The following is a 26,908-nucleotide window of genomic DNA, read 5'->3' as shown; positions in this document are numbered from 1 at the left end:
CCCTACCTTATGTTACATAAACACTGATATATATGGACGAGTTATTTTACAATAGTAGCACCCCTGTATCCTGAAATAGTAGTGTGGCTCATGCGGCTAGTGCTTGTTACACCTTCACATTTGAATCTCTTAGGGTTGCCAGCCTCCAGGTGGTGGCTGGAGTTCTCCCAGAATCACAACTGATCTCCAGGCTATAGAGATCAGATCCCCTGGAGAAAATGGCTGATTTGGAGTTTCTGGTATTACACCGCGCTGATGTCCCTCCCCTCCCCAAGCCCCACCCTCTTTAGGCTCCACACACACCCAAATCTCCAGGAATTTCCCAAGCTGGAGCTGGTAACCCTATGATTACAAACAAAAAGTAAAAAACTTGCTAGACAACTGCAGCTGAAAGGCATTCCAGCTTCAAAACAGTTTCCATACAAATGAAGCATGCTACATTCTGAGGGTGGAAGTCAATTTATGCTGAACCTTGCAATTTATTACACAAACTCAGGAGATACAAATGAATGTCACAGCACTATTTCTTCATATCATAAATATTGAAGTCTTTCATACATCTTTTTTAAAAGTACAGAGTTTCAAAAGGCTTTAATCAATCTTTTTTCCACAGAAAATGTTACAAGACTCATGAGAAAATGTATTAAAAGGCTCTGTCAGGGAAAGAAAATCTTCTTCAGATCACTGATATTTTAAAACAATCACATTAAAGAGCTTTTCTATTCTTTAAAAATGACAAACTATGAAAGTTAGCAAATTTTGCAGTACACAAATCTTGAGCCACAGTCCAAAGGACAAAAAGAATGCAAGAAAGTCAAAATTAAGGTACTTAGTTACAATTCTAAAAATCAACCATGAGTGCACACTTACAGTGCAATCAAGTCACTCACATTGCAACCCAGCATTTAAATAATTTGACTGGAACATTCTCCATAAAGGGCTGAAATTAGTGGTGCTTGTGCTAGCTGACTGGCATGACAACAACTTCATTTAAACCAAAACTAGAGATTTTTTAAGCAGGTTGTACAAGATCATTAGATGCCTGCATCTCTTGCTTTTGGTGGCAATAAATCTCTCCAAGTAACAGGGTTGCCAGGCCTGACAACCAGTAGGAGACCGAGGGGGACACATGGGGATGGCTGGGTGACAGTCTGGTGTCACTGCAGGAAAAATCCCATAAATGCCACCATGTCACTCTAGGAATTGCCAGAATTTTTGGTGATTCTTAGAAAGGCCTGTTGTCACTTCCGGGGAAAACCCAGAAGCAATACCAGTCCTCTCTAGGAACTGACCCATTCCCGTGATTCCTAGAGAGGCTTTATGACATTTCTGGATTTTTCTAGAAGAAATATCATGCCCTAGGCCAAATGGCCATTTCTTTATTTTATTTTTCTCCCACTACCACTCAGTGTGACAATATAAAACAGGAACGGGGGACAGGGCATTTCTTGTCCCCACCAGGGGACTGACAACCCCTACATACAAATGATATCCATTTCTATCAAATGGATATCATTCTAAACTATACCACAATTATGGGTGGTTCCTGAAGGCTGCCAATGGACTTCTAAACCAATCACCTTTCTTTTCTCTCCTTTTTGGGAGACTGAGCCAAGCTCTTTTTTAAAACTGAGAGACAGGATGAAAATACTACAAGGCACATAAAAAGTCTCTCAAAAACTTATTTATCTTGTAATTCAAGTGTGGGGCTGGGATATTTGTAGGGAAGGCTTGCCTGATGAGAAAACAGTGTTCATGCCCCTCAGAGGTTCCACAATATTTAAATTGTCACAGTCTTTCATTCATATCCCCCTATGTAAGGATAACACTTAATTTTCACTACTTTACCAATTACATATGTCTCAACTGATTTTTCAAAAATCTGCATCCACACCTCTTGAGGACAGTGGAAGCAGTAACTAAAATTAGGTGCTTGTCCTAGATACAGAAATGCCTGGTAGAGGTACTGATTTTAAGTACTTGCTCAAGCCAGCCTGACTTCATAGAATCATAGAGTTGGAAGGGGCCATACAGACCATCTAGTCCAACCCCCTGCCCAGTGCAGGATCAGCCTAAAGCATCTCTGACAAGTATTCATCCAGACTCTTCTTGAAAACTGCCAGTGAAGGGGAGCTCACCACCTCCCTAGGCAGCTGATTCCACCTTTGAACTACTCTGACGGTGAAAAAGTTTTCCTAATATCCAGCCGGTACCTTTGTGCATGTAGTTTTAGCCCATTGCTTCGTGTCCTACCCTCTGCTGCCAACTGGAACAGCTCTTTGCCCTCCTCCAAATGACAGCCTTTCAAATATTTAAAGAGAGCAATCATGTCCCCCCTCAACCTCCTCTTCTCCAAACTAAACATTCCCAAGGCCCTCAGCCTTTTCTCGTAGGGCTAAGTCTCCTGAACCCTGATCATTCTTGTCGCTCTCCTCTGCACCCTCTCGATTTTGTCCACATCCTTTTTGAAGTGAGGCCTCCAGAACTGCACACAATACTCCAGGTGTGGCCTGACCAAGGCAGTATAGAGAGGGGCTATGACCTCCTGCGATTTCGATGCTATGGCCCCTTTGATACAACCCAGGATTGAATTAGCCGTTTTTGCCACCGCATCACACTGACTGCTCATATTCAGTTTACAGTCCACTCTTACCCCAAGATCCCTTTCACATATACTACTGCCCAGAAGTGTATCCCCCATCCAGTATTTGTGCTTCTCATTTTTGTGGCCCAGATGTAATACTGTGCACTTGTCTTTGTTGAATTGCATCCTATTCACAGCTGCCCACTTCTCCAGAGTATTCAGGTCTTGTTGAATTTTAATTCTATCTTCTTGGGTGTTTGCTACCGCTCCCAATTTGGTATCATCAGCAAATTTAATGAGCAGCCCTTCCACTCCTTCATCCAGATCATTGATAAAAATATTGAAAAGTACTGGGCCCAAAACTGAGCCCTGCAGCACCCCACTGGACACCTCCCTCCAATCTGATGAAACGCCTTTGACCACCACTCTTTGAGTGCGGTCCTCCACCAGTTCCCTATCCACCGAACTGTCCTATAGTAGTAGTATTCTTTATTACAGCACTTAGCCAGTACATTTACCATAAAATTTAAGGAACTGTCCTATAGTCTACTCCACAGTCTTCCAGTTTGCCCATCAAAATGTCATGGGGGACCTTATCAAAAGCTTTACTGAAATCCAGATAAATCACGTCAACAGAGTTCCCCCGATCCAGTAAGCTGGCCACTCGATCAAAGAAGGAAACCAGGTTGGTCTGGCAAGTTCTGTTAGGAACAAAACCATGCTGACTTCCCCGGATCACTGAGTGGTCCTTCAGATGCTTACAGATTGATCCCTTTAAAATCTGTTCTAATATCTTCCCAGCAACAGAAGTCAGACTGACCGGCCTGTAGTTTCCCGGGTCATCCTTCCGCCCTTTCTTAAAGATTGGGATAACATTCGCTCTTCTCCAATCTTGTGGCACATCCCCCGTTCTCCAGGAGGCCTTGAAGATGATGGACAGGGGTTCTGCAAGTTCTCTGGAAAGTTCTTTCAGCACTCTTGGGTGCACCCCATCCGGCCCAGGGGATTTGTATTCATCCAGTGCAGCCAGATGCCTCTCCACTACCTCTCTGTCAATGTCAATTAGCCACTCAGGTGTCCTGCCACATTTTCTACTATCTCTAGATGTGCCTGAGTTCTTCAGGGAGAAAACAGAGGCAAAAAAGTAATTAAGCCTGTCTGCTTTTTCTCTGTCCTGCATCAGAGTTTCTCCATCTACTCCCAACAGCGGTCCAATTGCCTCTTTTACCTTGCGTTTGCTTCTCACATATCTATAGAAGTTTTTCTTATTGTAGCGAGCCCTCCTGGCCAGACCCAGCTCATACTGAGCTTTGGCCTCTCTGATGGCTGATCTGCAGTACCTAGTAACCCTCATATACTCCTCTTTAGAGGTCTGTCCTTCTCTCCATTTCCTGAACATTTCCTTTTTCTCCCTTAGCTTATTCTGGAGCTCTCTGTGCATCCACATCAGTTTCTTGGAGCCCTTACCATGTTTCCGTCTTGCTGGGATAGTGAGGGCTTGAGCTTGCAAAAGCTCGTGTTTGAGAATGGCCCACCCTTCACTCGCTCCTTTCCCTTCCAGCACACTCCCCCACGGAATGACTCTCATCAAGCCTCTGAGTTCATCGAAGCTGGCCCTACGAAAATCTAACCTATGAATCTGGCTACAAACTTCCTTGGCTCCCCACAGCAACTGGAATTCAAGAAGGACATGGTCACTTCCCCCTAAGGTCCCCACCACCTTCATCTCATCTACCAATTCTTCCCTGTTGGTTAATATCAAGTCTAGTATGGCCGAACCCCTTGTAGCTTCTTCAAGGAGCTTAGGAAGGGCCTAGTCAATGCAATGCTGGCCTTCCCAGATTACTTGGTGGTGGAAAGTGCTGCCGAGTGAAGTTGCAGGTGACTTATGGCTTAGGGTTTTAAAGGCATGAGACATTCGGAAACGGTTTTCCACTGCCTGCCTCTGCATCACAACCCTGGTCTTCTTCGGTGGTTTCCCATCCAAGTATTAATTGGGAGGCTTTAATACAAGAGTTTATAACATTACATGGGGTCTTTGTTGATCAGAGACCACTTCATTGTAAGATTTATAGTGACATCTGTTCCCTTTTCTCTTCTCAAGTACGAACTTGCTGAATTTTTGAAAAGGGCAGTGGTAACACAATGGGCCAAGTTCCATATAAATCAAGGAACAATTTTAAACTCTAACTATTTATAACTTCTCACATAGAGAACCAGTGAATAAGAAACAAATCAGATGTGTTAAAAAACACCACTAGACTGCAATATAAAGCACCGACCTTCACCAGTATGCTGGGAGCTGCAAGTGGGGTGCATCCTGACCTAAGGTAAGTCTTATAAGCAGTAACAATACTATCATCATTTTTATTTATGGTTATTTTGAAAAAGATAAATAGAGAAGACTAGGTACAGAGGACGGAACAGAGCTTTTAATTACTGCTGATCTGAAGAGCAGTAAGTACTAAGCGGAAAATTAAGGAGTTGGCATGTTCTATTACAAGAGGCACCTAGTGCCTTTTAATCCACACTACTAGGTCAAACTCTGCTTCTCAGAAATTAATCCCATAATTCGATTAATAACTGATTCACAACCAGGACTTCCATCTTGAAGTTAAATCAAAATAAACACAAGACAAGCATGATGTTAAAGAGTGGTTTCAAAATAAATGAAAACCACAAAAAGAAAGCCCATGTGACCTAGGAATGAAACACAAGAAACAAAACATCAGACTACTATGCAAGCTACAGATACTTTCTCAATTGCCACAACAATAAACCACAGAAACCTAACTGGAAAAGGTTAATACTTCACTTTTTGCTTTTTTTGTGCCCCATAAACTCTAATAATCTGAGTACAATTTTAGGAATGTTGTAGAAAACATGTCAGATGATTATTAATCTCTATAGCATTCCTTTGCTTGCACTAAACCGTTCCAGCTCTATTCATGGTTTGCGTACCTAACAGTGGTTCCAATGCAGAACGTCTTAATCTGTTTTACAGTCTACTCTACGAAGCAAAGTATTAATTTTGTCAGGGTAATATAACGATCTAGTGCCTTTCCACATACTTCAAATTGCTATTGCACTGTAGAGTTTCAAAACCTGCCATTTCAGTACATTCTCAGACATGAGGCTGTTTATGTGGGATTGGGAATATCAGAAAATAATTCATGGTTTGTAAATCAATAACTTCACCTCATGATTATTTACTTTGGTAGGAAATCCAAGGATATGTTATTCACCCACATGTCTTTGCTCCTTATGTTGAACTTTTCAAGAAGCTGTGCTACCTGAGAATTTCTCCCAGTCCCACATACCTAAAATATCATTTTATTCAGGGGTTTTTTTTCAGCAGGAACACAGTGGAATGGAGTTCCGGCACCTCTTAAAAATGGTCACATGGCCGGTGGCCCCGCCCCCTGATCTTCAGACAGAGGGGAGTTTAGATTGCCCTCTGCTCCAAGCGGCATGGAGGGCAATCAAAACTCCCCTCTGTCTGGAGATCGGGGGTGGGGCCACCGGCCATGTGACCATTTTTGCTGAGGGCAATTTAAACGTTAAAAAACTCCCCCATTGTTCCAGCTGACCCAAAGTGACATCATTGTGCGGTCTTGAGTTCCACCACCTCTTTTCCCTGAAAAAAACCCTGATTTATTTACATTTTTTATAAACCATGCTCTGCATAAACAAAACAATTCAAGGTGGTACACACAACAATATAAAATTCCAATCCAAATCACGTACAAATTTAAAATATCAACAAATAACAATGGATAAGCCAAGCTAAAGGAGCAGAAAAATAGTTATACAGTGGATGAAAATAGCAGATAAAACAATCTGAAGCCACAAAATTCAAGCAAGCAAACTAAAAATATGTCCCATTTCAATACCTTTACCTTGGTAAATAAGAAAGTTTTCACCTAAACTAAAATATCAGATGCCATGCATGATCATTATGTTGTTCAGAGGTAAAGTCAAGATGAAGGATCCATAATTATTTAGAGCTTTCTTCCTCCCTTTGAACTCATTTCAGCCCCTGCTTAACTCCTTGCATTTAAACAAATTAAGGTATACATGAAGTAGGGGGTTCTTATCTCAGCAGAAGTGATCATGTATTCAAGTCTCAAGTAGAATAATGAATTACACTCCCAAAAAGTGTAAGGGTATCTCGAAGCCCCTAGTTGAGGTTGCATATGTCTAAAAGTCAAGCACAGAAGTCATATGAACTACACGGCTATAATCCTCCTCAAAGAACAAAATAAGATCACCCCTAAATAATAGTTACAGGGCATGAGCAGAGCTTATACAAACTTTAAAAAAAACAAAATTATAAAGCAAAGCCATGTTTTGAGCTATGGAAAGCTGAATTCTACCATTTGCATAAAAATTACTTAAATGAGTTTGTATTTACTTATAATTTATTCTGCTTCTGCTATGCAGTTATTTGCCCTTCCCACATGATTGCTAAAAATCCTGCTCAGGCCCAAAGGTTTCTCCTCAGATTTTCACTAGGCATTGCCAACACAATCCAACTTCACATCATTATGGGCTAGAAACTTTGAGAAAAGTGTGGTTAACATCAGACTAGAATCTGAAAGACTCGGGTTTGAATCCCCATTCTGCCATGGAAACTTTCTGGAAAATCCCGGGCAAGTCACTCTCTCTTAGCCTAAGCTATCTCCAGGATTGTTGTGAGGATAAAATGGAGAGGAAACTGTTCTAAGCTGCTTTGGATCCCCAATGGGGAAATAAGTGCGGTACAAATACCTAAAAGTGAGGTGTGGATACTTAAAATAAGTAAGTACATAATTATACAAAAATATACTACGTAAGATAAAATAAGAATACACTTTAAACAATTTTTAAATACCAAAGATAGTTTAATTACATAATGAAGTCAACTGCCCATGGGAGAAGACGGCATGGCCTTTGATATACAGAAATCTGCAAGTGATGCTTTTTGTGGCATGGAGCTAAGCCCACAAACTGATATCATTCAAGATGTAATTCAAGGGACAACTGCATAGACTGATTTAAAAGTCAGCAACTCTGAGTGATATTGACGGCTTTTAATCACATAAGAAGCCAATATGCATAAAGTAGACCATCTAATTTGGACAGTAAAATATCTTTAATGGAAGCTGAACAAATCCCAATGAATAATACACTGTGTAACAAAAATACAGATTCCCCCTTTAGCAAAGACGGATGACTGTAAATCACTGTACAAAGTGGCATGTTTGCTTTCAACAAGGAAGTTTCATACCATTCATATCTGAAGTGAAAAATACAGTACACTCCCTCTTCAAGACTGTGTTCTATGGTTACCACTAGTTATAAAACTACTTCACTCTTTATGCAATAGCAATCAAGTATAATACTATTCCACATAGTAAGAAGTTACTCTTCCATACCATTCACTGCCAACCGTCCCCTCTCTGAAAAAAACGAGACAAACATGCATCTCTGCGCAGAATCAGAATCAAATTAAGTGTTCCCTACATCAAGTGTGTGAAACATGCAGACCTCATTCTGCCTGATCATTCCCTCAGGTGTTTTGTGCAGTATATTGGACTCTTGTGAGAAATCTGAGAGGAACTTTTAAAAATGTTCTCAGCTCTCAAGGTCATGCACGCAGTTTCAAGTCATAATTCAGTATGTATTAAAAACATGTAACTTAATCTTTGCAGGATTGCTCAAAACAGTATAATGTAATTTAACTCTGAACAAGTGTGCCCAGGATTTCAAGCAGGCACAATATTAATTTTATTATTAATACTAATACATCACAGGCATGATACTAATTTTTAAATGTATTTTATTTTTTATCTCATGATTCCTAGTTTGTTTCATACATCTCAAAAGGATGATTTTCAACATGGAGGATGAGCAACACTAGAATTTTTAGACATGCTAGCTGAAAGACAGAACTTTTTACAAAATAATCTGGATTCTATCATACTGATTTTTATATATGGATAAAATATGCAAATTCTTAAAAGTTCTCCAGCTCTTATGTCTCCAATCAACTCTCAGTATTGAGCAAGCTATCTACCTCTTCTTTGAACTGTGCCACAAAATTCTAGATAAGAGAATCTTATCTAGAATTTTATGGCATAGTTCAAAAAGATATTTCTGAATTGTGTGGATCGCTGTTGGAAATCAATGGGATACAAATAATGAAAAGGTCCATCTACATGAGTCAGACTACAGAGCCAGGTCTGTACAACATCACCTCTCAAAATTCCAAAGTTTTATTGCTAGTCAGTCACACATACTCCTTATTACAATGACTCAAAATTAAAAACCAAACCAGATGAGAATGGATTTTTATTGGTAAATCGCTCTAGTAGCCTCTATTACATAGGGGTCATGGCACCAGGGGAAGAATTACCCCCCACACACAAACCCCTACCATTTGCCCAATCTGAAATGGACCAAGTAAACAGCTATTTGCCCCGCTGGGAGTAGAAAAATCAAGGCAAACTGTATCCAGCAGGGCAAATTGCAGCATTTGATGGCCGTGTGTGTGTGTGTGTGTGTGTTTTGAGACTGAGAAAACAGTGTAAGAAGAAGAGAAAAAATCTAAATCAGGACATTCAGTGTTTGCTTTGTGTCAATTAAAAATGTTCATTCATAGATCTTCCGGCAACTCATTTAGTTTTCCCTAAGTCCTACTGATGTAATTATGGCAGCCTAAATCTAGACCATTTAAGTCACTGGGCAATAGGGCTTACTTCAAAATATATGTTTGGGGGAGGCGTAGCCTTAAACAATCTATTTCGTTAATAGATTCTAGCTTCTCAGATGCCATGTCCTTTTTGTGTTTTAAGTTCTCTGAGGAAGGGAGGCAGCATTACAGCCTGATCTTGTCAGATCTGCGAAATTAAGCAGGGTCAGTACTTGGATTGGGGGACCACCAAGGAAGATTCTGCATTAGAAGGCAAGGGAAAACCACCTCTGCTTCTCACTTGTCCTGAAAGCCTCTTGCTGGGGTTTCTATAAGGTGGTGCAACTTGATGGCACATACATTTGTATGTAAGTTCCCCTCCTTAACACAGCCCCTTGAATCTTCTGTTGGCACTACAGTAATAACTTCAGGCCAAAGTCATTTGGCCAGGATTCCTCAAAGTCCAAGTCAACCAGAAACCAAGAACATCCCATAGAGAGCATTCAGTTAGTCATTGTGGTATGTGACGTGGGGACACCTGGACTCAAATCCCAATTCGACTGTGCGGGTCAGCAGGAGACATAATGGACAGAGGTTTTTTAATCAATATCTTTTAATCTTTTTTTTAATTTTTGTAAGCTGTCTTAGGCAAGTACTTGGAGAGGTGGCATAAAAATTTCTAAATAAAATAAAATACTGATTAGTATAGAATGGGAAAAGAAGCAAGTGTAATCAGCACCCAAGTTACTCATTACTTATTTTTTAAAAAAAAAACAAAATACAACAAACCAAAATTAATTTGGCTAAGCAAGGAGAGATCCTTCAGTTTAATTAGCACACTTGGCATTTCCACTGGCTGGTTTGTCACAAGAAGTTACCATTTCTCTCTACTCCATAAGGCATACTCTGTTATGGTAACATTCTCCATATACGTTTCTATGGCTCTAGCAAAAAAGTCCCGCCAAACAACTACCATTGCTTTTCATGTTATTCAGTTCATGATGCAGGTCCTAATAATTGTTCCAAGCTGCTCACCTAAGTTGTTTCTCTTTTCAACACTGCCTGTTACCTGCCTCTTCTTCATTTTACTTCTTCTTTCTTGTAATTTACAGTTTAATTTCTTTCCCGAATCTTCTCCAACACTCTCTCAGCTGCCCTTTGTTTTGTAAAGCAAAAACTCCATTTTCGTCACCTTTCAGTCTTGGACTGCTGCATTGGTTAGGGGATGATTCCAGGAAAAGAATTTATACTACACTACAGGTGCATATACTATAATTGTTCAGGGTAAGGAAAAGTAATAGCTTCATCTGACAATACTTAAATAAAACAAAGTGATCAAGTACAGTGTACAGATACAATCTGGCCAAAGATAATGCTGAAACCCCACAGATTTCAATGGGACAGATTACAGCATGCGTTTTCCCAATAATGTTTATGTGACTTCAAAATGCTTTACTACATCATGCCAATATTTTACTACCACTATTTTATCATAAAGGAATCACACATCCTACACTCAAGTAAAGATTTTATTGCAAATAATAATCCTTCCTATTATCATAGTGCAGCAATCCTACAATTACAACTGTATTTTCACTCCATTTATTGGGTTATCGCAAGCCGTCTCATGTGTTCATACAGACAGAAGAACAAACAGGTAGAGTAAAGAGTTGTAACTGGCAAGAAAACATATGGTAGGAGAATTAACAGCTATAGGAGAGAAGAGTAAGAAGAATGACAGAACACTGTTTAAGGTTGTGCCTCCCGTAATGATGCTACAAGATTTTTTTTTTTTACAGACACATGCCAAATGGTATCTTACAATTCCATATGCTTAGGTATTCAGGGCTGTGCACTATGATGTTGTTAGACAATGACAACTCACACTATCATCAGCGAGAAAAGGTTAATGAGTATGAAGTGAAGCCATCACATCTTCAAAAATTTAAATATTATGACTGTGAAAACATCAGTTCGATTTTGGCACTTGAAGCCTGTCTAATTTAACCTCAGCATTTCTTTGTGAAGTAACTGACATTAAAATTGTTACCAATCATATTTGAAAAAAAACTTCTAAGAAAAATTACAGTCCAGTTCATTGTCAGAACACTATCTACTTTCCTTTTGTCAGACACTAGTGATATTCCTCAACAGGCTAGGCAGTCACCGTAAGATTGAAAGATTCTTTCCAAATATAGATTTGGCATGCATATGGTAATCATTTCATCATGGATATGGATTTCATTACTAGTACATGACCCATCTATTACTTATTTATTAGAAAAAATTTTACCCTGCCATTCAACAGAAGTTCTTAGAGTAGTTTACAAATACAATAACAACACTATAATAGAAACAATCCACTTCAATGTTAAAATCAAATAAAACTGTAAAACCTAAATGAAAAACAACATACAGGAACAATAAAAAAAATCTTATATTTATTGTACAGCTTATAGAAAGCCACATTCACAACAACCATCAACCAAAAGAGCCACATCTGTTTCCATCCCTGGCAAGAGGCCTATGCATCAGGGAGGCTCACAGCTTACCATCTCCTCTGGGGGCGGCTGTTTCAGTGTAGAAATCACCTGCCAGCCAGACACCCCAGTGGGCAAGGGACTTGTCTACTTTCCTGAAACATGGGGCAGGTGGGGACAGTACTGAGAAGAGCCACAGGTAGCACATCAAAGAGCCACATGTGGCTCCTGAGCCACTGATTGAATATCATTGATAGTGACAGTAGTAAGAAAAACATAACATTTAAAAGCAAAATGAGTAAATAATTAGAAGCCCACATAGGGTTGGATCAACCAGCTTTTCTGCAAGTGAAAAAGGAAGGAGGGGTCTCCTTTGACCACCCAAACAGTCTATGATGGGGATCGTTGGGCTTGAATGGATAAAAATTATGTTTTTATTGAATGAAAGATTAAGTGAAAAAGCTTGCTCACTCCAACCCATAAAATCACATAAATAACAGATCATGACCGATCAAATCAAGAACCGCACTATGCACAGAGAAGGACTTTCCACGTCTGCCCTTCAAGTCATTTTTTCATCCTGCAATGGCCACAGGGAACTGCTGATTCTTTTCTTGGGAAACTTGTGGGTGACAACTAAATGGAAGTTTCCAAATGAAGCCAATATCAGTGTCCAGGTCATGAAAACTGCATGGGGGGAAGGAGGGCTGCACCCCTTATGCCTAGAAAATTTCCCAAGCTTATGCAATAAAATACTCCTTGTGGCAGCCACAGGGACTTTGTGTTGTATCATGTGAACTGTCCCTTGGTCTTTCTTCAAACTGCTTACATACCAGACCTCTTACCTTAAGCATCAAAACAAGATGTTGTATGGGAAATTAAAAGAAGGGCGCAATAGGAATATTCCAACTTTGGCTATCATAAGGCACAAACTAGCACATATATTTGTGATGCTGTATTCAAATATCCCTTTTTCTTTCATGATGCAATCTTTTTTTTCAATCCATCTGTAAGGAGAACCATATGAAATTGTGGTTTGGTATGAAAACTGCTGAGATTTCTACAAACCAAATGTGCTTGACCCCTCTCACCTAAAGCTAGTTCACACAAACAGCAGATAAAGTAGTGAATCTATTATTGGATTCTATCATTTCAGAGGCAATTTCAGGCAACATGACTGAATGCTTTTCCACATATAAAAACACCAGTGCAACAATAGAAAACTAGACGTCCAAGAATAATAGCCTGGATTTCCTCCAGATATGTTAGTTCTATTCGCAGAGTGATATTTTTTCATGGGAAACATTTCATCATGCATTCCCCTATTTACAGTATGATGTGATGCTATCCAAGACCAGTTTTACCATCTTGGCTACAAAGTGAGTAAACTGGTCCTGAGTCATGAGTAAGATCAATGGCTCATATTTAACCCTCTGTATCAATTCTAAGCAAGTCAGTCCTAACACATTGGTTACCTACAGAGATACAGACAGAATATTATGCTGCTAAAGCTAAAGCAGTATGCTATGCTAGGCCATGAGATTTATCTCGCTCTCTGCTAAAACCACATTACAACAACAACAACGTTAAAGTAGCACAGCAATATCAGGAGGATTCTTCACCTGACTCGAAGCTAAGAACGGTTATACTAGCGGTGGAAGATATATGATATTCAGGAGATTTGATATGAAAATGCATTATAAAGTATCACACCAAAAGTCCATCTAGACCAGTATTTCTTATTCTGCCCGGCAATGGCTCTCAAAAGTTTCTAGGTTAAGGAATACAGCAAAGAGATACTTCAGAAGGGATATTTTAAAAAGGAAGATCAGAAGACAGGAGGAATGTTCCTCTTGCAAATGATACATTCAAGGCCATTTTTCATTCGACTTGGCTTGTTTCAAGATCTGAAATCCAGATAGGGTTTTTAATAGCATAGTGATTAACTTGTCAGACTAGGACAGAGGAGACCTAGGTGTGATTCCCCACTCTGCCATGGAAGCTTGCTGGGTGACCTTGGGCCATCCATGTGCTCAACCTTATCTACCTCGCAGGGTTGTTGTAAGGATAAAATGAAGGAAAGGAGTGTGTGTGTGTGTGTGTGTGTGTGTGTGTGTGTGTGTGTGAGAAAGAGAGAGAGAGAGAGAGAGAGAGAGAGAGAGAGAGAGAATGAGGTAATAGTTTAGTACTACCTCATTTATTCTTTCCCAAAAACCTGCCTAATCCCATTATCTCACATGAAGCTGTGAGACTACACATTTCTTATTGTCTACTTTAATCCTCAAAATAAGATAGTTTGCAGTTCTGCTGCTAGAGATTCTTTTAGCTAACAATGCCGGGGGTTCAGTCTGGAACTTTACACATGCAATACATCCAGCTGTGGAGTTATGGGCCCACTGCCTTATGCCTGATGCCATACACCTGCACTCTGAAGCCCACTTGCTTGGAAGTAAATATCATAGAAATCAATGGGACTAGCGCTGCAATCCTGTGCATACTTTTTAAAGGGTAAACTATACAATGAACTCAGTAAGGCAAGCTGTAAAATGAACTCAGTAGGTATATCCTAAGTATATCTGCATGGGATCATGTGTGAAACATGTTCTAATCCGCAAAAACTTAAACCACAATACATCAATTCATTTTTGAGGTGCCACTGGATACTCTTTCATTTTGTTATAACTGACTGACAGGGGTCTCCCTCTGGAATTTGTGGACCATGAGGATAAAAAGTCAAGACCAGTGTCTGGATATATACTGAAGTTATCTGTTTGTCCCCGTTTGGGCACATAGCTGAGCTCCATACATTAGTTATGGATTATCTCAAGTACCAAGTGCAACATACCTCTTTCTGTTTGTTTTGTAACAGTGACTAATGAGATTGACAAGCATTAATTGAGTTACTGCAAACACTGTCTCTTACACTGTTTAACAAGGACTTCACTTCATTAGCTTGTATAAAAGAAACTACAGTCACACTCAAGCTTGAAAGTGTCTCCAGACTCCCCTCACACTTCAAACATTAGGAAATTAACAACTGAAAAAGTTACCATTCCAAACCACAGATGGTGATAAAGTGTAGGGTATGTAGTTCAAATTCTAAAGAAAAATATAATTGCAAAGTTATGTCTACAACTCTGTTTAAAAGATATGTGGCTGCATGGATGTCTGCCATATTTTCAAGACAAACCAGCACAACAGAAAACAAAAACTATATTTAACCTGAATGTATCATAATCTGATACACACTGTCCTCATTTATAATTTCTTCACCCAGGCATTTTCTCTGTAAATTTTGTAAACAAAATTTAGAATGCAAAACAAACTGAAAACACATTTAACATTGTCAGAATGTTACCAGCCTTAAATGAAATTGCAAACATATGCAGCACATAGCACCATCCTCCTCTTCTGCAAAGCCTACTACCAAGAGTTACATTATATTTTAGAGATATTTCAAAGTACACAGAAAGTCAAATAAGAATGGTAGAGTATAAATATAATTACATTCCGATAACATGTTTGTCAATAAACCCATTCTGTCTGTTTCAGCACATGGGCAGAAAAGTCCATCCCTCCCGGGTGTACAAGCAGCAGGGAGCGATGTGGAAGTGAGTAGGGATGGGGTCTGCATGTCCTGCCACCAAACTATTCACTTCTGTCCCCACCCCTCTGATGCAGAAGGGCTGTGGTCCAGCAACCCCCCCTCCCCCTTCACAGCTGAGCTGCTTCAACTGTGAACTTTTACAAAGCCCAGTAAGAGGCTGAAAAGAGAGGCGAGAAAAATAAAATTTAGCTCCACCATTCTGAGTTAAGCTCTGCTCCTTTCCTCAGACTAGCTGTAGGCTGCAAGCCATGCCACTGTTTCCCCTTTTAAGTCAGCTTAAAAAGGAAAACCACAGGCAGACCCCATATATCATACTCACAACATTGTGTGGAAGACCCCCTCCCCCCCAAGCAAGACATGCTGTGTTCCACCTGGGGGGAAATCCCCAAGTGGAAACAGCCTCTAAAACTTTGTTTAGGGCATGTGAAAACTTCTAGTATACAAGCGCCAAGTCTCTAACACCAGCAGAACACAAAGCAGCCACCCTTCCTCATTTCAGCCAGGAAATATAAACCAGGGCCTTCATGAATAATTCAGATTGGTTTGCGCCATAAATTTATAATGCCTCTTATTCATTTGAGATAAACTGGATTTAAATGGGCTGAATAAGATCAACACTAAAGCCTGCACTGTGTGAAAATTCAAAATATGTATGGATCTGAATAATCTGTAAAAATGATAGGCTAGGGGGAAAAGTTTCCTTTTTAAAATTTTTCAAAGCGATAACATCTCAGATCTACAATACAGTGCAGTTACAAAGGGTCTGATTAAATAGAAACCTGAGCCTTTCCAAAAGAAATCATTAGTTATGAGAAGTCTGAAACACAAAACTGTACCAGACATTTCCCTTTTATTTTAAAAAAATCCCTAGTTTGAATGCAAAAGACTACAGAAGACAGGGAGCATCTTATAATCTGGGGGGAGAGGAAGGGAGGCATGAATGCACTCCTTGAGACCTACTTCTAATAACTCAAACAGGAGGCCTGCAGCTTCTTCACAAAAAAAACACTTTGGAGAGGGATGGAACGGAGAAAGGCGTCCAGATCTGGGGTTCTGAACCAGAGAGCAGCCAACACGGATATTTATTTTGTTTTGTTTTTTAAGTCAAAGTTTTCAGAATAAAGTTCAAACCTGTTATGTGCCAAATCTTCCATTTCAAAACAGAGCAAACTGCCTAGTCTCCCCCCCCCCCACTTTCTGCTACCCTGAGCTATTCCAAAACAAAAGTTTTGTCCCCAAAGAATCAAGTCAAATCCCTTCTAGCTTCACGTGTCAAGGTGGGTTTGGACCTAGAGCTCCCTCATACCTGGCTGGATCGCCAGCATCTCTGTGGCTTTTAAAAAGGAAAGGTAATGCCAATTTGACACAGCTCTTCCATTTCAAAGCTATGGAGATCCCCTATCATCTGAAGGACAACCCTTTAGGTTTAAAATGTTACTTATGATTTATTTATGTCATTTATAGTCCACCTTTCTCACTGAGACGCAAGACAGATTACAGTGTGAGATTAGTACAGTCACGTTTCCACAAACAATGCCATAGGGTAACTAGATACAAGTTCACAAAGACATAGTTGGAATCCAACAGAATATAGTGGTGACTTGAGGTCTATGGTTCTTCTCTCATTAGCGGATCATCTGAGACCCCCTCCCTACAATACAGCCCTCCTCTCTGAGGAAAAATTCGGTTTTGTAGAAAGCCAGGAAAGGCCAAAAGCATAATAAAAGTTTTTGTGAGGAGTCTTTTCCACCCACTTTTTACTTCAGCCCGTTTGAAGGGCCGACCTTCACACCCACTCCAAAAATTCTGAGGTGAAGAGATCATCCCAGCCTCTCCTTGCAGTGGCGGGATTTTGGCCCCGGTCACAAGAGCGGCGGCCTTTCCTCACAACTGCCCAGCGCGAAGAGCCACTTTCACTCTCCCGACACGCAACACACCCGCAACACACACACACACACACACACCTCGGCCAAAGCAGGCAGGCCACAAAGGACGCCGCCCGGGCTCACACCTCCCTTCGCGCCCTTCCACAAGGAGGCGGCGGCGGGAGGGGGAAAGAAACCCGCCCCGCGCGGAAGGCGACCGGGACGATTCCTTATGTAACTGGACGGGATTCTCCCTGGCTCCCCTCCGCCGCCACCGGCCAGAAACTCCGGCCGAAGTTGGAACAACAAGCGCGGCTGTTGCCAAGAGCCCCGCTCGGCCCGGCGCGCCGCGGCCTCCCGCGTCCCGCCGCCCGCTCCGCACACCCACCTGTCCCGGGGGTCGATCCAGCTGGTCTGCTTGGTGTTGTGGTCGATGTAGAAGACTTTCCCGTCGTAGTCGCGCGCCTCCTCCCAGCCGTCGGGTAAGGGGAGCTGCCCATTCCCCGCTTTCCTAGGCATGGCCGCGGGCGGGGGGGCGCTGCTCCATAGGGACAGAAAAGGCGGAGGAAGCGGGAAAGAAGAGGGGGCCCCTGCCCTTGCTCCGGGGAGAGGCTCAGGAAATGCGCCCGAGTTTCAGTCCACCATGTCTGGGCTGCAGCCGCCTTCCGCCCTCGGTCCTTTGCAGCGGGGCAGGGGGCGTCCGGCCGCGGGCCGGGTTCCGCTCCGGGGGTGGCTGGCGCGGGGAGGGGGAGCCCGGCCGAGCCCCCGAGTGGCCGCGGCGGTGGCAGCAGGAGCAGCCGCTTATTAGCATGAGATTAGCATCCATCTCATCTGCATGCACATTCCTGGCCGGCGCATTCCTGAGCGTTAACCCTATTTCTGCTGCCCAAAAAGAAGCCGAGGCAAGATCGGCGGCTAGCAAAGGGCCGGCCGCCCCCGGCCGGGGAAATAAGCAGCGCCGAGGAGAAGAAAGGAGCATCTAGGAGTGGGAGGGGAAGGGGCGAGGGGGAGCGGGAAGAGGAGGGGGGGGGAGAAAAGGCAGGCGCGAAGCCATCGGGAAAGTGGCATCAAAAGTCCGGAAGAAAGCGGGGACACTTCCGAGACTAACAAAAGATATTCCAGCACGGTGCAGTCCTAAACAGAGTTACAGTGCAATCCTACGCAGAGTTACACCAGTGTAAGCCCATTGAAGCGAATGGGCTTAGACTGGAGTAACTCTGCGTAGGATTGCACTGTTAGCGACTCCCTTCTAAATCCATTGAAGTCGATGGGTTTAGGAGGGTGTGACTCTCTTTGGGATTGTACTGATCCAACTCCAAAAGGGACAAAGAATGGGAAGTTCACTGGCACTGTGTCGATTTTGAAAAATCAAGACCAGCTTCTACAAAAGTCTCTCCTGGAGCCATTCGGTTGACTTCAGTTGTGGGCCTGTTGCCATGGGTTAGAGCAAACTGTTTTGTGCTTCTTGAGGGCTGTTTTCTGTGGAACGCTTTTCAGTCCTGTGAGTGTTCCCAGAAATCACTTCAGCTTTTAAGGACATTACGCCCACTTTCCAGAAGGACCCACATAGTCTCAAGATGACATGGTGGAACGTCCACAGGCTCTTTTTGAAGTTGGAATGTGACTGAACACCATTTTTGCCCTCTCTCTCTCTCTCTCTCTCACTCTCTCTGGTCAGGGGAGTGACATGCAGGAACATTCCTCTCAAATTTTGAATATCAAGTTTCAGGGCATTTTTTCTGGGAAAAGTGGTGGTGGAACTCAGTGGGTTGCCAGCACAGGGGGCAACTCCTGGCGGGAGGTGGTGCCCCTGGTACCACATGCACACGCGCAAAGTGTGCACACACTTCCGGGACTGCACAATGACATCACTTTGGGTCAGCTGGAACAAGGGGAGGAGTTTTTTAAAGCTTAAATCACCCTCAGTGAAAATGTTCACATGGCTGGTAGCCCCACCCACTGATCTCCAGACAGAGCGGAGTTTAGATCGCCCTCCGCGCTGTGCGGAGGGTGATCTAAACTCCACTCTGTCTGGAGATCAGGGGGCGGGGCTACCAGCCATGTGAACATTTTCAAGAGGTGCCGGAACTCCGTTCCACCGCGTTCCAGCTGAAAAAAAGACCTGGCAAGTTTTCATATGACTATTTCCAAGAACGGAGCCCCGTGGCGCAGAGTGGTAAGCGGCAGTACTGCAGCCCAAGCTCTGCTCACGACCTGAGTTCGATCCCAGCGGAAGCTGGGTTCAGGTAGCTGGCTCAAGGTTGACTCAGCTTTCCATCCTTCTGAGGTCGGTAAAATGAGTACGCAGTTTCCTGGGGTTAAAGTGTAGATGTCTGGGGAAGGCGATGGCAAACCACCCTGTAAAAAGTCTGCCAAGAAAACGTCGTGGTACGATGTCCCCCCATAGGTCAGTAATGACTCGGTGTTTGCACAGGGAACTACCTTGACCTTGACCTTTATTTCCAAGAACAGCTGTTCATGTCCCTGGTGAGACAACAAAGCCAATATGATCCAGGGACAAAAGGCTAGAAACTCATTAGTGGTGACTTGGAGTCAAGTCCCAGCTCAGCCCCCTGCCCTCTTGATGAAGAGGGGAAGAAGTTCTTGTATTAAACTTAAGCATTGCCTAATACTGATGGCCTAATGGAGCAGCATGGCAAAGTGGCTAGAGTGTCAGACTGGGAGCTGGGAGAACTGGCTTTGAATTTACACTCTACCCTGGAAGCTTGCTGGGTGACCTTTGTCCTGTCACACTGCCTCTGTCTACCTCACAGGGTGGTTATTGGGAGAATAAACATTTTGTTAAATTGATACTCTCTGGCCATCAGCAAGACAGGCTATGGGGTCATTGGATGACGGGTATGTATGAAGTATATCTGGTAAGACAGTATGACTGGGTGAGTTCAGTAAGTATTGGAAAATGACAGGAAAATTGCCAAGAAAAGAAATTACTTGCATGAGTTTTCAATGCTGATGTGGACAAATGTCCAACATTGTTGTTGGAAATTAATCAGAAAAACTTTGTAAACTTACTAATATTTGGGAAGGCATCCTGGGAAGAACAAGAAAATCATGGATCTGAATGACAAACTTGAAAGCGTCATTTAAATGAATCTCGAAGAAGAGGCCCTGTTAAGGAAGAAAACAAGTCTTGCTAAGGAAGCACCAGTGTGAGTTTTACAGAGGAACATCTTGCTTCACCAGGGTTTGCCAATTTTCAGGAAAAAGCTTGGGATAATCCAGTAGGCTGTGGGGGAAGGCAGCCTGGTGCAGCCTGAACTCATCAGATCTCAGAAGCAAAGCAGGGTCAATATTTGGATGGGGAAAACTCTATAGAGGAAAGCAATGGCAAGCTGCCTCTGCTTCTAACTTGCCTTGAAAGCCCCTTGCTGGGGTTGCCATAAATTGGTTGCAACTTGACAAAACATATGCACATAATCCAGTAGGCATTATTTTCTTGGACTTTCAAAAAGCTTTTTACAAAAGCTCTGTACATTGTAAGTATAGATCAGCATCCACAGGATTGAGCATATGGGTCCTACTTTCCCCCATTTGTGACTGAGCTCACTGGTTTCCCCCCCCCCCTTCCATGCACTTTCCCCACAAAGGCTCTGTCCCTGTTATTGAGAATGTTTTAAAAGCAGCATTCATGATCACAAGGAACGAACCTACATGCCTCCGGTGTGTAAAGTGCCAGTATCCCTTGCTTCAGTTTGGTTGGGGTGGAATAGACATGATTCTCTGGTTTGATGTTGGTCCCTTTGTTTCACTTTGGTTCTGGGGAAATTCCATTCCCATGCTTCTGTGTGGTGCTGTTGGGCTTTCTTTGGGATGAGCTTGAATTAGGAAAAATGCCTTGGCCATGGCAGCCTTGACCCAATATGTTTGTGCCTCTGAGAACCAGCTTGAAAAATTCCCCATATTGGGAACAATGAAGAGAGGGGCTGGTCAACTTGCCCAAGGGGAACTTGAGGTGGGGTGGGGTGTCAGTTTGGTTCTGTTGGGCTCTGTGTGTGTGGAGCTTGCATTTGGGAGTGTGCCTTGGCCATGGCAGGCTTGCCCCAGTGTGGTTCTGCAGTGGGAGTCAGCTTTGACTTTTATCCCATAGGAAATAATGGAGTGGCTGGGGGCACCTTGTTCAGGGGCCCATAGAATTGGACCTGGGAGTCTAATCATGAAACTTGTGGGTGTTGGGGGGTCTTTAGAGGACAGTTAGGCGTAGGTCCCTGCAAATTTAATGGAGTTTGGTTGAAAAATGACACACGCATCCTGCAAAAAAAAGTGGGAGCTGCTGTTTCTTTGCTGTTTCTTTGTAGGGAAACAGCCAGCCAAGTTTCCCAAATTAACACAAATTTTACCTGGATTAATTTGGGAGTCTAATTCCAGGTACCCAGATCAGATCTGGGATTCTCCATTGAGATCCAGGAAAGGCGGATTTTGCCAAATCGGCAAAAATCCCCCTGTGACGGACTCAGCTTCAAATGCTGGGATTGCCAGGCAGTAAAGAGGGGAGAATGATTGACACGTTCCCCCCCCCTTTTGTGGCTAGCCTGAAATGGCAGTTGGAGATGGAATGTTGAGGTGACAGTTGGTGCTGCCAGAGGGAGGGGTGGACAGTTGGAAAAAACTGGAAAGGGGTTGGAATCTGGCTTCTTGCCAGACAGGATCAGCCAGAGAGTCGTCTATGTGAGGAAGGAAAGGGAAGGTGTACCCTTACAAGAGAAATCATAACGTTTTTGAAGCACTTTTAGTCCTTGGACTCAAGTGGGACAGATAGCATTAACTTCTGTGTAGACACAAGAGATCTGGGAATTATAGCGGGTTAAGGAAATTGGTAGCAATGAGTCCCCCTTTCAGCTCCAGGAACAGGGCTATAGCTGGGGCATCACTCTAACTCCTGCCCAGTATCTTAAAAGGGTTTTGACTCAGTGGAATACCCTGAGGTCTGAAGAAAAGGGGAAGCCATGCTGTGTAGGTGTTAAAGTTGGAGCACCTAACTTGTGAAGGAGTGCCAACCTCAGAAAGAACTCACTTTAACATCTTTAAGTCTGATAACACCAACATCCCTCATACAAACTATCAACTTAAGAACCACACCAATGCCCTTTTCACACTCACGGCCAAAATTGTTATTTCTCTGCAGTTGACCTGATCGCGGTGGCTTCTGATTTGCACCCACCCATTTTACACTGTCCGCTGCCTATTGGATTGTGCGTCTGTTTTTTCATTTTATACTTGTTAACAGGTACCAGTCCAGTTGTGGGCTTTTTGGGCTTTGGATGTAACGTCACTCTTTTTTTTTTAAGTTTGAGAATGTGCTGTAACAATGTGATGATGTGACGTTGCGTCTTCATTTTACTATAAAATCCCGCCCCTCCCTGTGTTCTTCACTAGTTCATTGGCCCTGTATCTCCCCCAAAATAATTTCCTTGCAGGGAGCAATCTGTTTGGGGATGCAAAAAGTCCTAGGTTCAATCCCTGGCTCATGGCCTCTTCCTGATTCCCACCCCCCGCCCAGCCCCGCAGAGCGAGTGCACCTGGCTTCTCTAGGGTGGCGCGGTGGTGGGCGGTGGTGGGCGGTACTAAAGGGAAGGCTGGAGTGTCGCTGCCCCTGCCCAGCCTTGAAGAGCGAGCGCACCCGGCTTCTCCGGGGTGGCACAGCAGCAGACGGACAGGCAGGCTGGAGCATCACTGCCTCTCCCTCCCCTGCCCAGCCCCACAGAGCAATGTGGCTCCAGGCTGCGGCCCAGCCTCGCAGTGCAAGTGCGCCAGGCTCCTCCATTAAGTGTGATTATGGAGGAAGGATAAACAACACAGAAACATTACTGTGTATTTGATATATTTAAAATGTAATTGCGCAAATGTATGCAGGGTTGAGCTGAGGATGGGAGCGACTTTAGGGTCCGCACTGACCAATCAAAAGGCAAGAAAGAGGAGAGGGGGGAGAAAAGTGAGAGAGGCATTCATACTGACATTAATCGCAACAAGTGCGAATGGACAGCTGATTCAAAATTAAAGTCGTACTATGTGCGTAGGGAGAAAAAGTGGACAAAGAGCATGGTTACATCCTGTGACTACCTTAGTAGTCTGAAACCGCTGAAAATATGGGATGCAAACCAGGTACTGAGACGATGGAAAGACCGTGTGAAAGAGCTCCAAGTGTTTTGTGCCTCACACCAGTGAAGTATTCGGTTCGAAAACATCTAAGTTACTTCAGTTTTAAACACCTGCCTACATGCCTTCTTATTGTACCTACTTGTAAATAAACCTGTTTCATTTTGTATCTCCATAAGCCTCCTGTGCCAGTTCCTTTCTAAGAGAAGCGCAAACCTCTGATCTTTCCCCTACTTAGACTTGGCTAGGTAACCATACTACTTACATGGTCCTGAAGGGTGGGAAGAGAAAGGAAGTTGAAGATAAACCTCAACCATGCTACTAAAGGTTTCCCGGCCCAGTATTCATCTTCATAGGCTTAGAGAGCAGAAGTTTTACCTCAGAGTAGAGGAAGGTAAGATGAAGCCTGATTTAGATGAGGGTTTGTGACACCTCCCCCCACCCCAAATCCTAGACTCAGATTGCACACTCCTGCTTCCAGCTCAATCTAGCCCACAGGATGTCCCCCTACCTCAGCACAGCTGATCTAGTCATCTTGATCCACGCCATGTTAAACATCAAGGTTAAACTACTGTAACATATTCTACACTGTTTCCCCCTCAAAGTCAACTTGGAAACTCCATTTGGTTCAGAACGCCACAGCTCAGCTATTACCGTGAGCTAGGCAAAACATGCATATTATTCCCATTCTGCAATCACACCATTGGTTGCCCATCAGTCATCAGACTCAGTTCACAGTATTGACTAGTAGGGTGTGAACTGAGAAAATTTCCATTTCAGTTTTGAATCTGGGGTTTCCAAATAAAGTACGTATTGTTACAGATTTTTCCGGATGGGGCATTGCCAGTTCGAATCTAGTCTGTTTGGTTTTTTTATTATCATGAGTTGGAGCCCATTCTTTGCAATGAAACCTTCAAGGTTCTTTGGGGCAGCTGTTTTTACAGGTAGCAGCACCAAAATCACACAGAGCACACAAAACAACAGGGTTGTGGATTTTGTAGACCAAGTCTACAAAACTTAATGCCTCAATAACTCAGTCTTTAAAGTAGGATTGCCAGCCCCTCAGGAGTGGGGAATTGCCACCCTCTGCTGCTGCCCCCTCACCTGTCCCATGGGGGGAGGGATGGCGCGGCTCGGTGGCCGGAGCATGCAGCAAAGTGGCATATGCACTCCATGGGGCTTCCAGTGATATCACTTCAGGTTAAAACCAGAAGTGTCAGGGTTTTGTAGGGCTAATTCTTTAGTGAAAACATTATATTTGAGCTGAGCCCCTGTCACTTCTGGTTTGAACCAGACCCAGAAGTGAAATATCAGAAGCCCTGCAGAGCACATGCGCACTTTGCATACACACACACAAAAGAAGAACCAGCATGCCTCAAACCTGCCAAGCACCCCACTCTGGTTTCAAGGCAGGGGGACCTGGCAACCCTGCTATAAGGTGGCACAAGGTTCCATTTTGAATTAGTTCCTAGTTACTATCATATGTTTCAATGCAGTCAGTTTCTTTATAAACACGGTTCGCCATTATCTTTGTAAGATTCAACCATTCCTTTGTTATTAAAAATCTTAATTGACGATTTAGGAAGTCAGATTTTGAAAAAGCAGGCCTGTCCACATTCTCGGTGCAAAATTGATGCTATTTCCTTAGATATGACATTAAAAATATGATATTCAATCAAATTTGCAATACAGCAGAATGCTTCTTTCAAATAAATGTAAGTTCTTCAGAATAAAAGTCCTACACTGTTACACAGGTTTTGTGCAGTATACGGACCCAACCAGATAAACTGGTTTTCATTTTATCAAGTGTACTTTGTTTTATTGAATAAGATTTAGCTATATGTATATGAAAAATGCTAGAGAGGAGATTCCTGAATCCAGATGCCAGGTATTGATTTTGGCATTACTGTCGAACTCTGTAGTATAAAACCAGATGAATTTATTAAAAACAGACATCAGCCATTGCCAACCTCTAAGTGGATCCTGGAGATCTTCCAGAACTACAACTGATATCCAGATGACAGAGATCAGTTCCCCTGGAGAAAACTGCTTCTTTGGAAGGTGGACTCTGAGGCATTATACCCTGCTGTTGCCCCCCTCCCCTAAACTCCAGCCTTCCTGACTCCAACCTCCAAATCTCCAGGTATTTCCCAACCTAGAGTTGGCAACCCTACATGTCTGTGATTTAATATACAGTAATCTTTTACCATTTCATAATCAGAATCTACTTTTAAACCCAGGCAAGGACATGGGAGCTAATGAGAGGCAAATTTGTGGCAGGAAATCACATGACATCACACAGCCATGTGACAGGAAGACGGGTCCTTGAACTGCCTGGGCTGAAAAGGAATCTATTGCTGAATGATTTTGCCTTCCTGCCCTACTGTTCTTCTCAGTGTGTGGAGTGGGCATGTGGTGACCTTGCTCTTTGCTCATGCAGCACTAGCCACAGATCCTTCCAAAAAGCAATAAGAGGCAGCTTTATTGGGACTTGCAAACCAGCAGATTGGACTCTGTGATCTACATGAGCATGCCAATCCGTGGGTTTAAGACCACTGTTTTAGTCTAAACAGCTTATCCAGTTAAGAACATGAATTTTTGGTTAGTGGCAATATAGAGAATTCATATCCTTTGCATCTTCCCCTGCAATTAATTCTGATATTTTCCACTTTGAGTAAGAAGAATATATTACTTATTACACTTTCATGTATAACTGTATCAGTTTTAAAAATAGCAGGCTAGAATTACATTTCATACAATATAATGGTTTGGATCCTTCCTGTAATTCCTCTGGGCGCAATGAGGGAGGCAATTTGCAGGAAGGGACATCAGGAATAGTTTGGGGGGGGGATCAGAGGTTTTACACATGAGGGGGAATTGGTGGGAATAAGACCCCCACACACACCTATGGAAATTCTAGGTGGAGAGACAATTCACTATTTATGATGACAACTAGGTCTTGGCTGGGAAATTTGCCCTAATTGGAAATTCAGACAAATATTTCCCAATAAAAAGTTCTGTTGGAATTTAATTTAAATCAGCACATTTACCATAATTAGTGCTGGAAAGGGCTTGTTTTCTCATGTTCAATGATCCAAACTGTAATAATTTGCTTGTTTGGTTTTGAAACCTTTTACACCTTTGCCTTTAAGCCTTTAGTTCAGTTCCTCCTTACTTTACCTTAAACTTTTACCTCAGGAGGGATTCGATCCACTCCTTTGAAGCCTCACACAAGCCAATTAATCTCCATACCAAGAGGAGATGTTTACATTTACTAGCAAAGGAATGTTTTGGTTGCATCCCTCTCCCCCCCCCCCAACTGCATCTTTTCTCTCCTCCCCTCCTCCCCCCTCCTCTTCTATATTTGACCAGTTTCTGTACCATGCATCTGACGAAGAGAACTTGATTCTCGAAAGCTTATGCTACAATAAAATTGGTTAGTCTTAAAGGTACTACTGGACTCTTTTTGATTTTGATCCCAATCAACACTCCTTATATTTCCACACTCACAGAGCTTTGAGTGTTCTCTGTTTTACCCAGGTTTTTACCTTGAGGACATCATCTTTTTGTTTGTTTGTGTGAACT

General features: G+C 42.8%; 1 protein-coding gene across 2 annotated transcripts in view; it reads right to left on the bottom strand.

Moving 5' to 3' along the window:
* Positions 1-17,946, bottom strand: part of WWC2 (WW and C2 domain containing 2) — a 161,430-nt gene extending 143,484 nt beyond the window's left edge. For both annotated transcript variants that reach the window (XM_054990137.1, XM_054990138.1), the window contains exon 1: positions 17,598-17,946. In XM_054990137.1, coding sequence (XP_054846112.1) covers positions 17,598-17,728 — 131 coding nt within the window. In that variant the 5' untranslated portion in view covers positions 17,729-17,946. The remainder of the gene's footprint in view (positions 1-17,597) is intronic.
* Positions 17,947-26,908: the final 8,962 nt, after the last annotated feature.

The sequence above is a fragment of the Eublepharis macularius genome, chromosome 10, assembly GCF_028583425.1.
Source record: "Eublepharis macularius isolate TG4126 chromosome 10, MPM_Emac_v1.0, whole genome shotgun sequence".
Lineage (NCBI taxonomy): Eukaryota > Metazoa > Chordata > Lepidosauria > Squamata > Eublepharidae > Eublepharis > Eublepharis macularius.
Note: the sequence above shows the minus strand (reverse complement) of the source record. Positions and strands in the feature narration are given on the sequence as shown.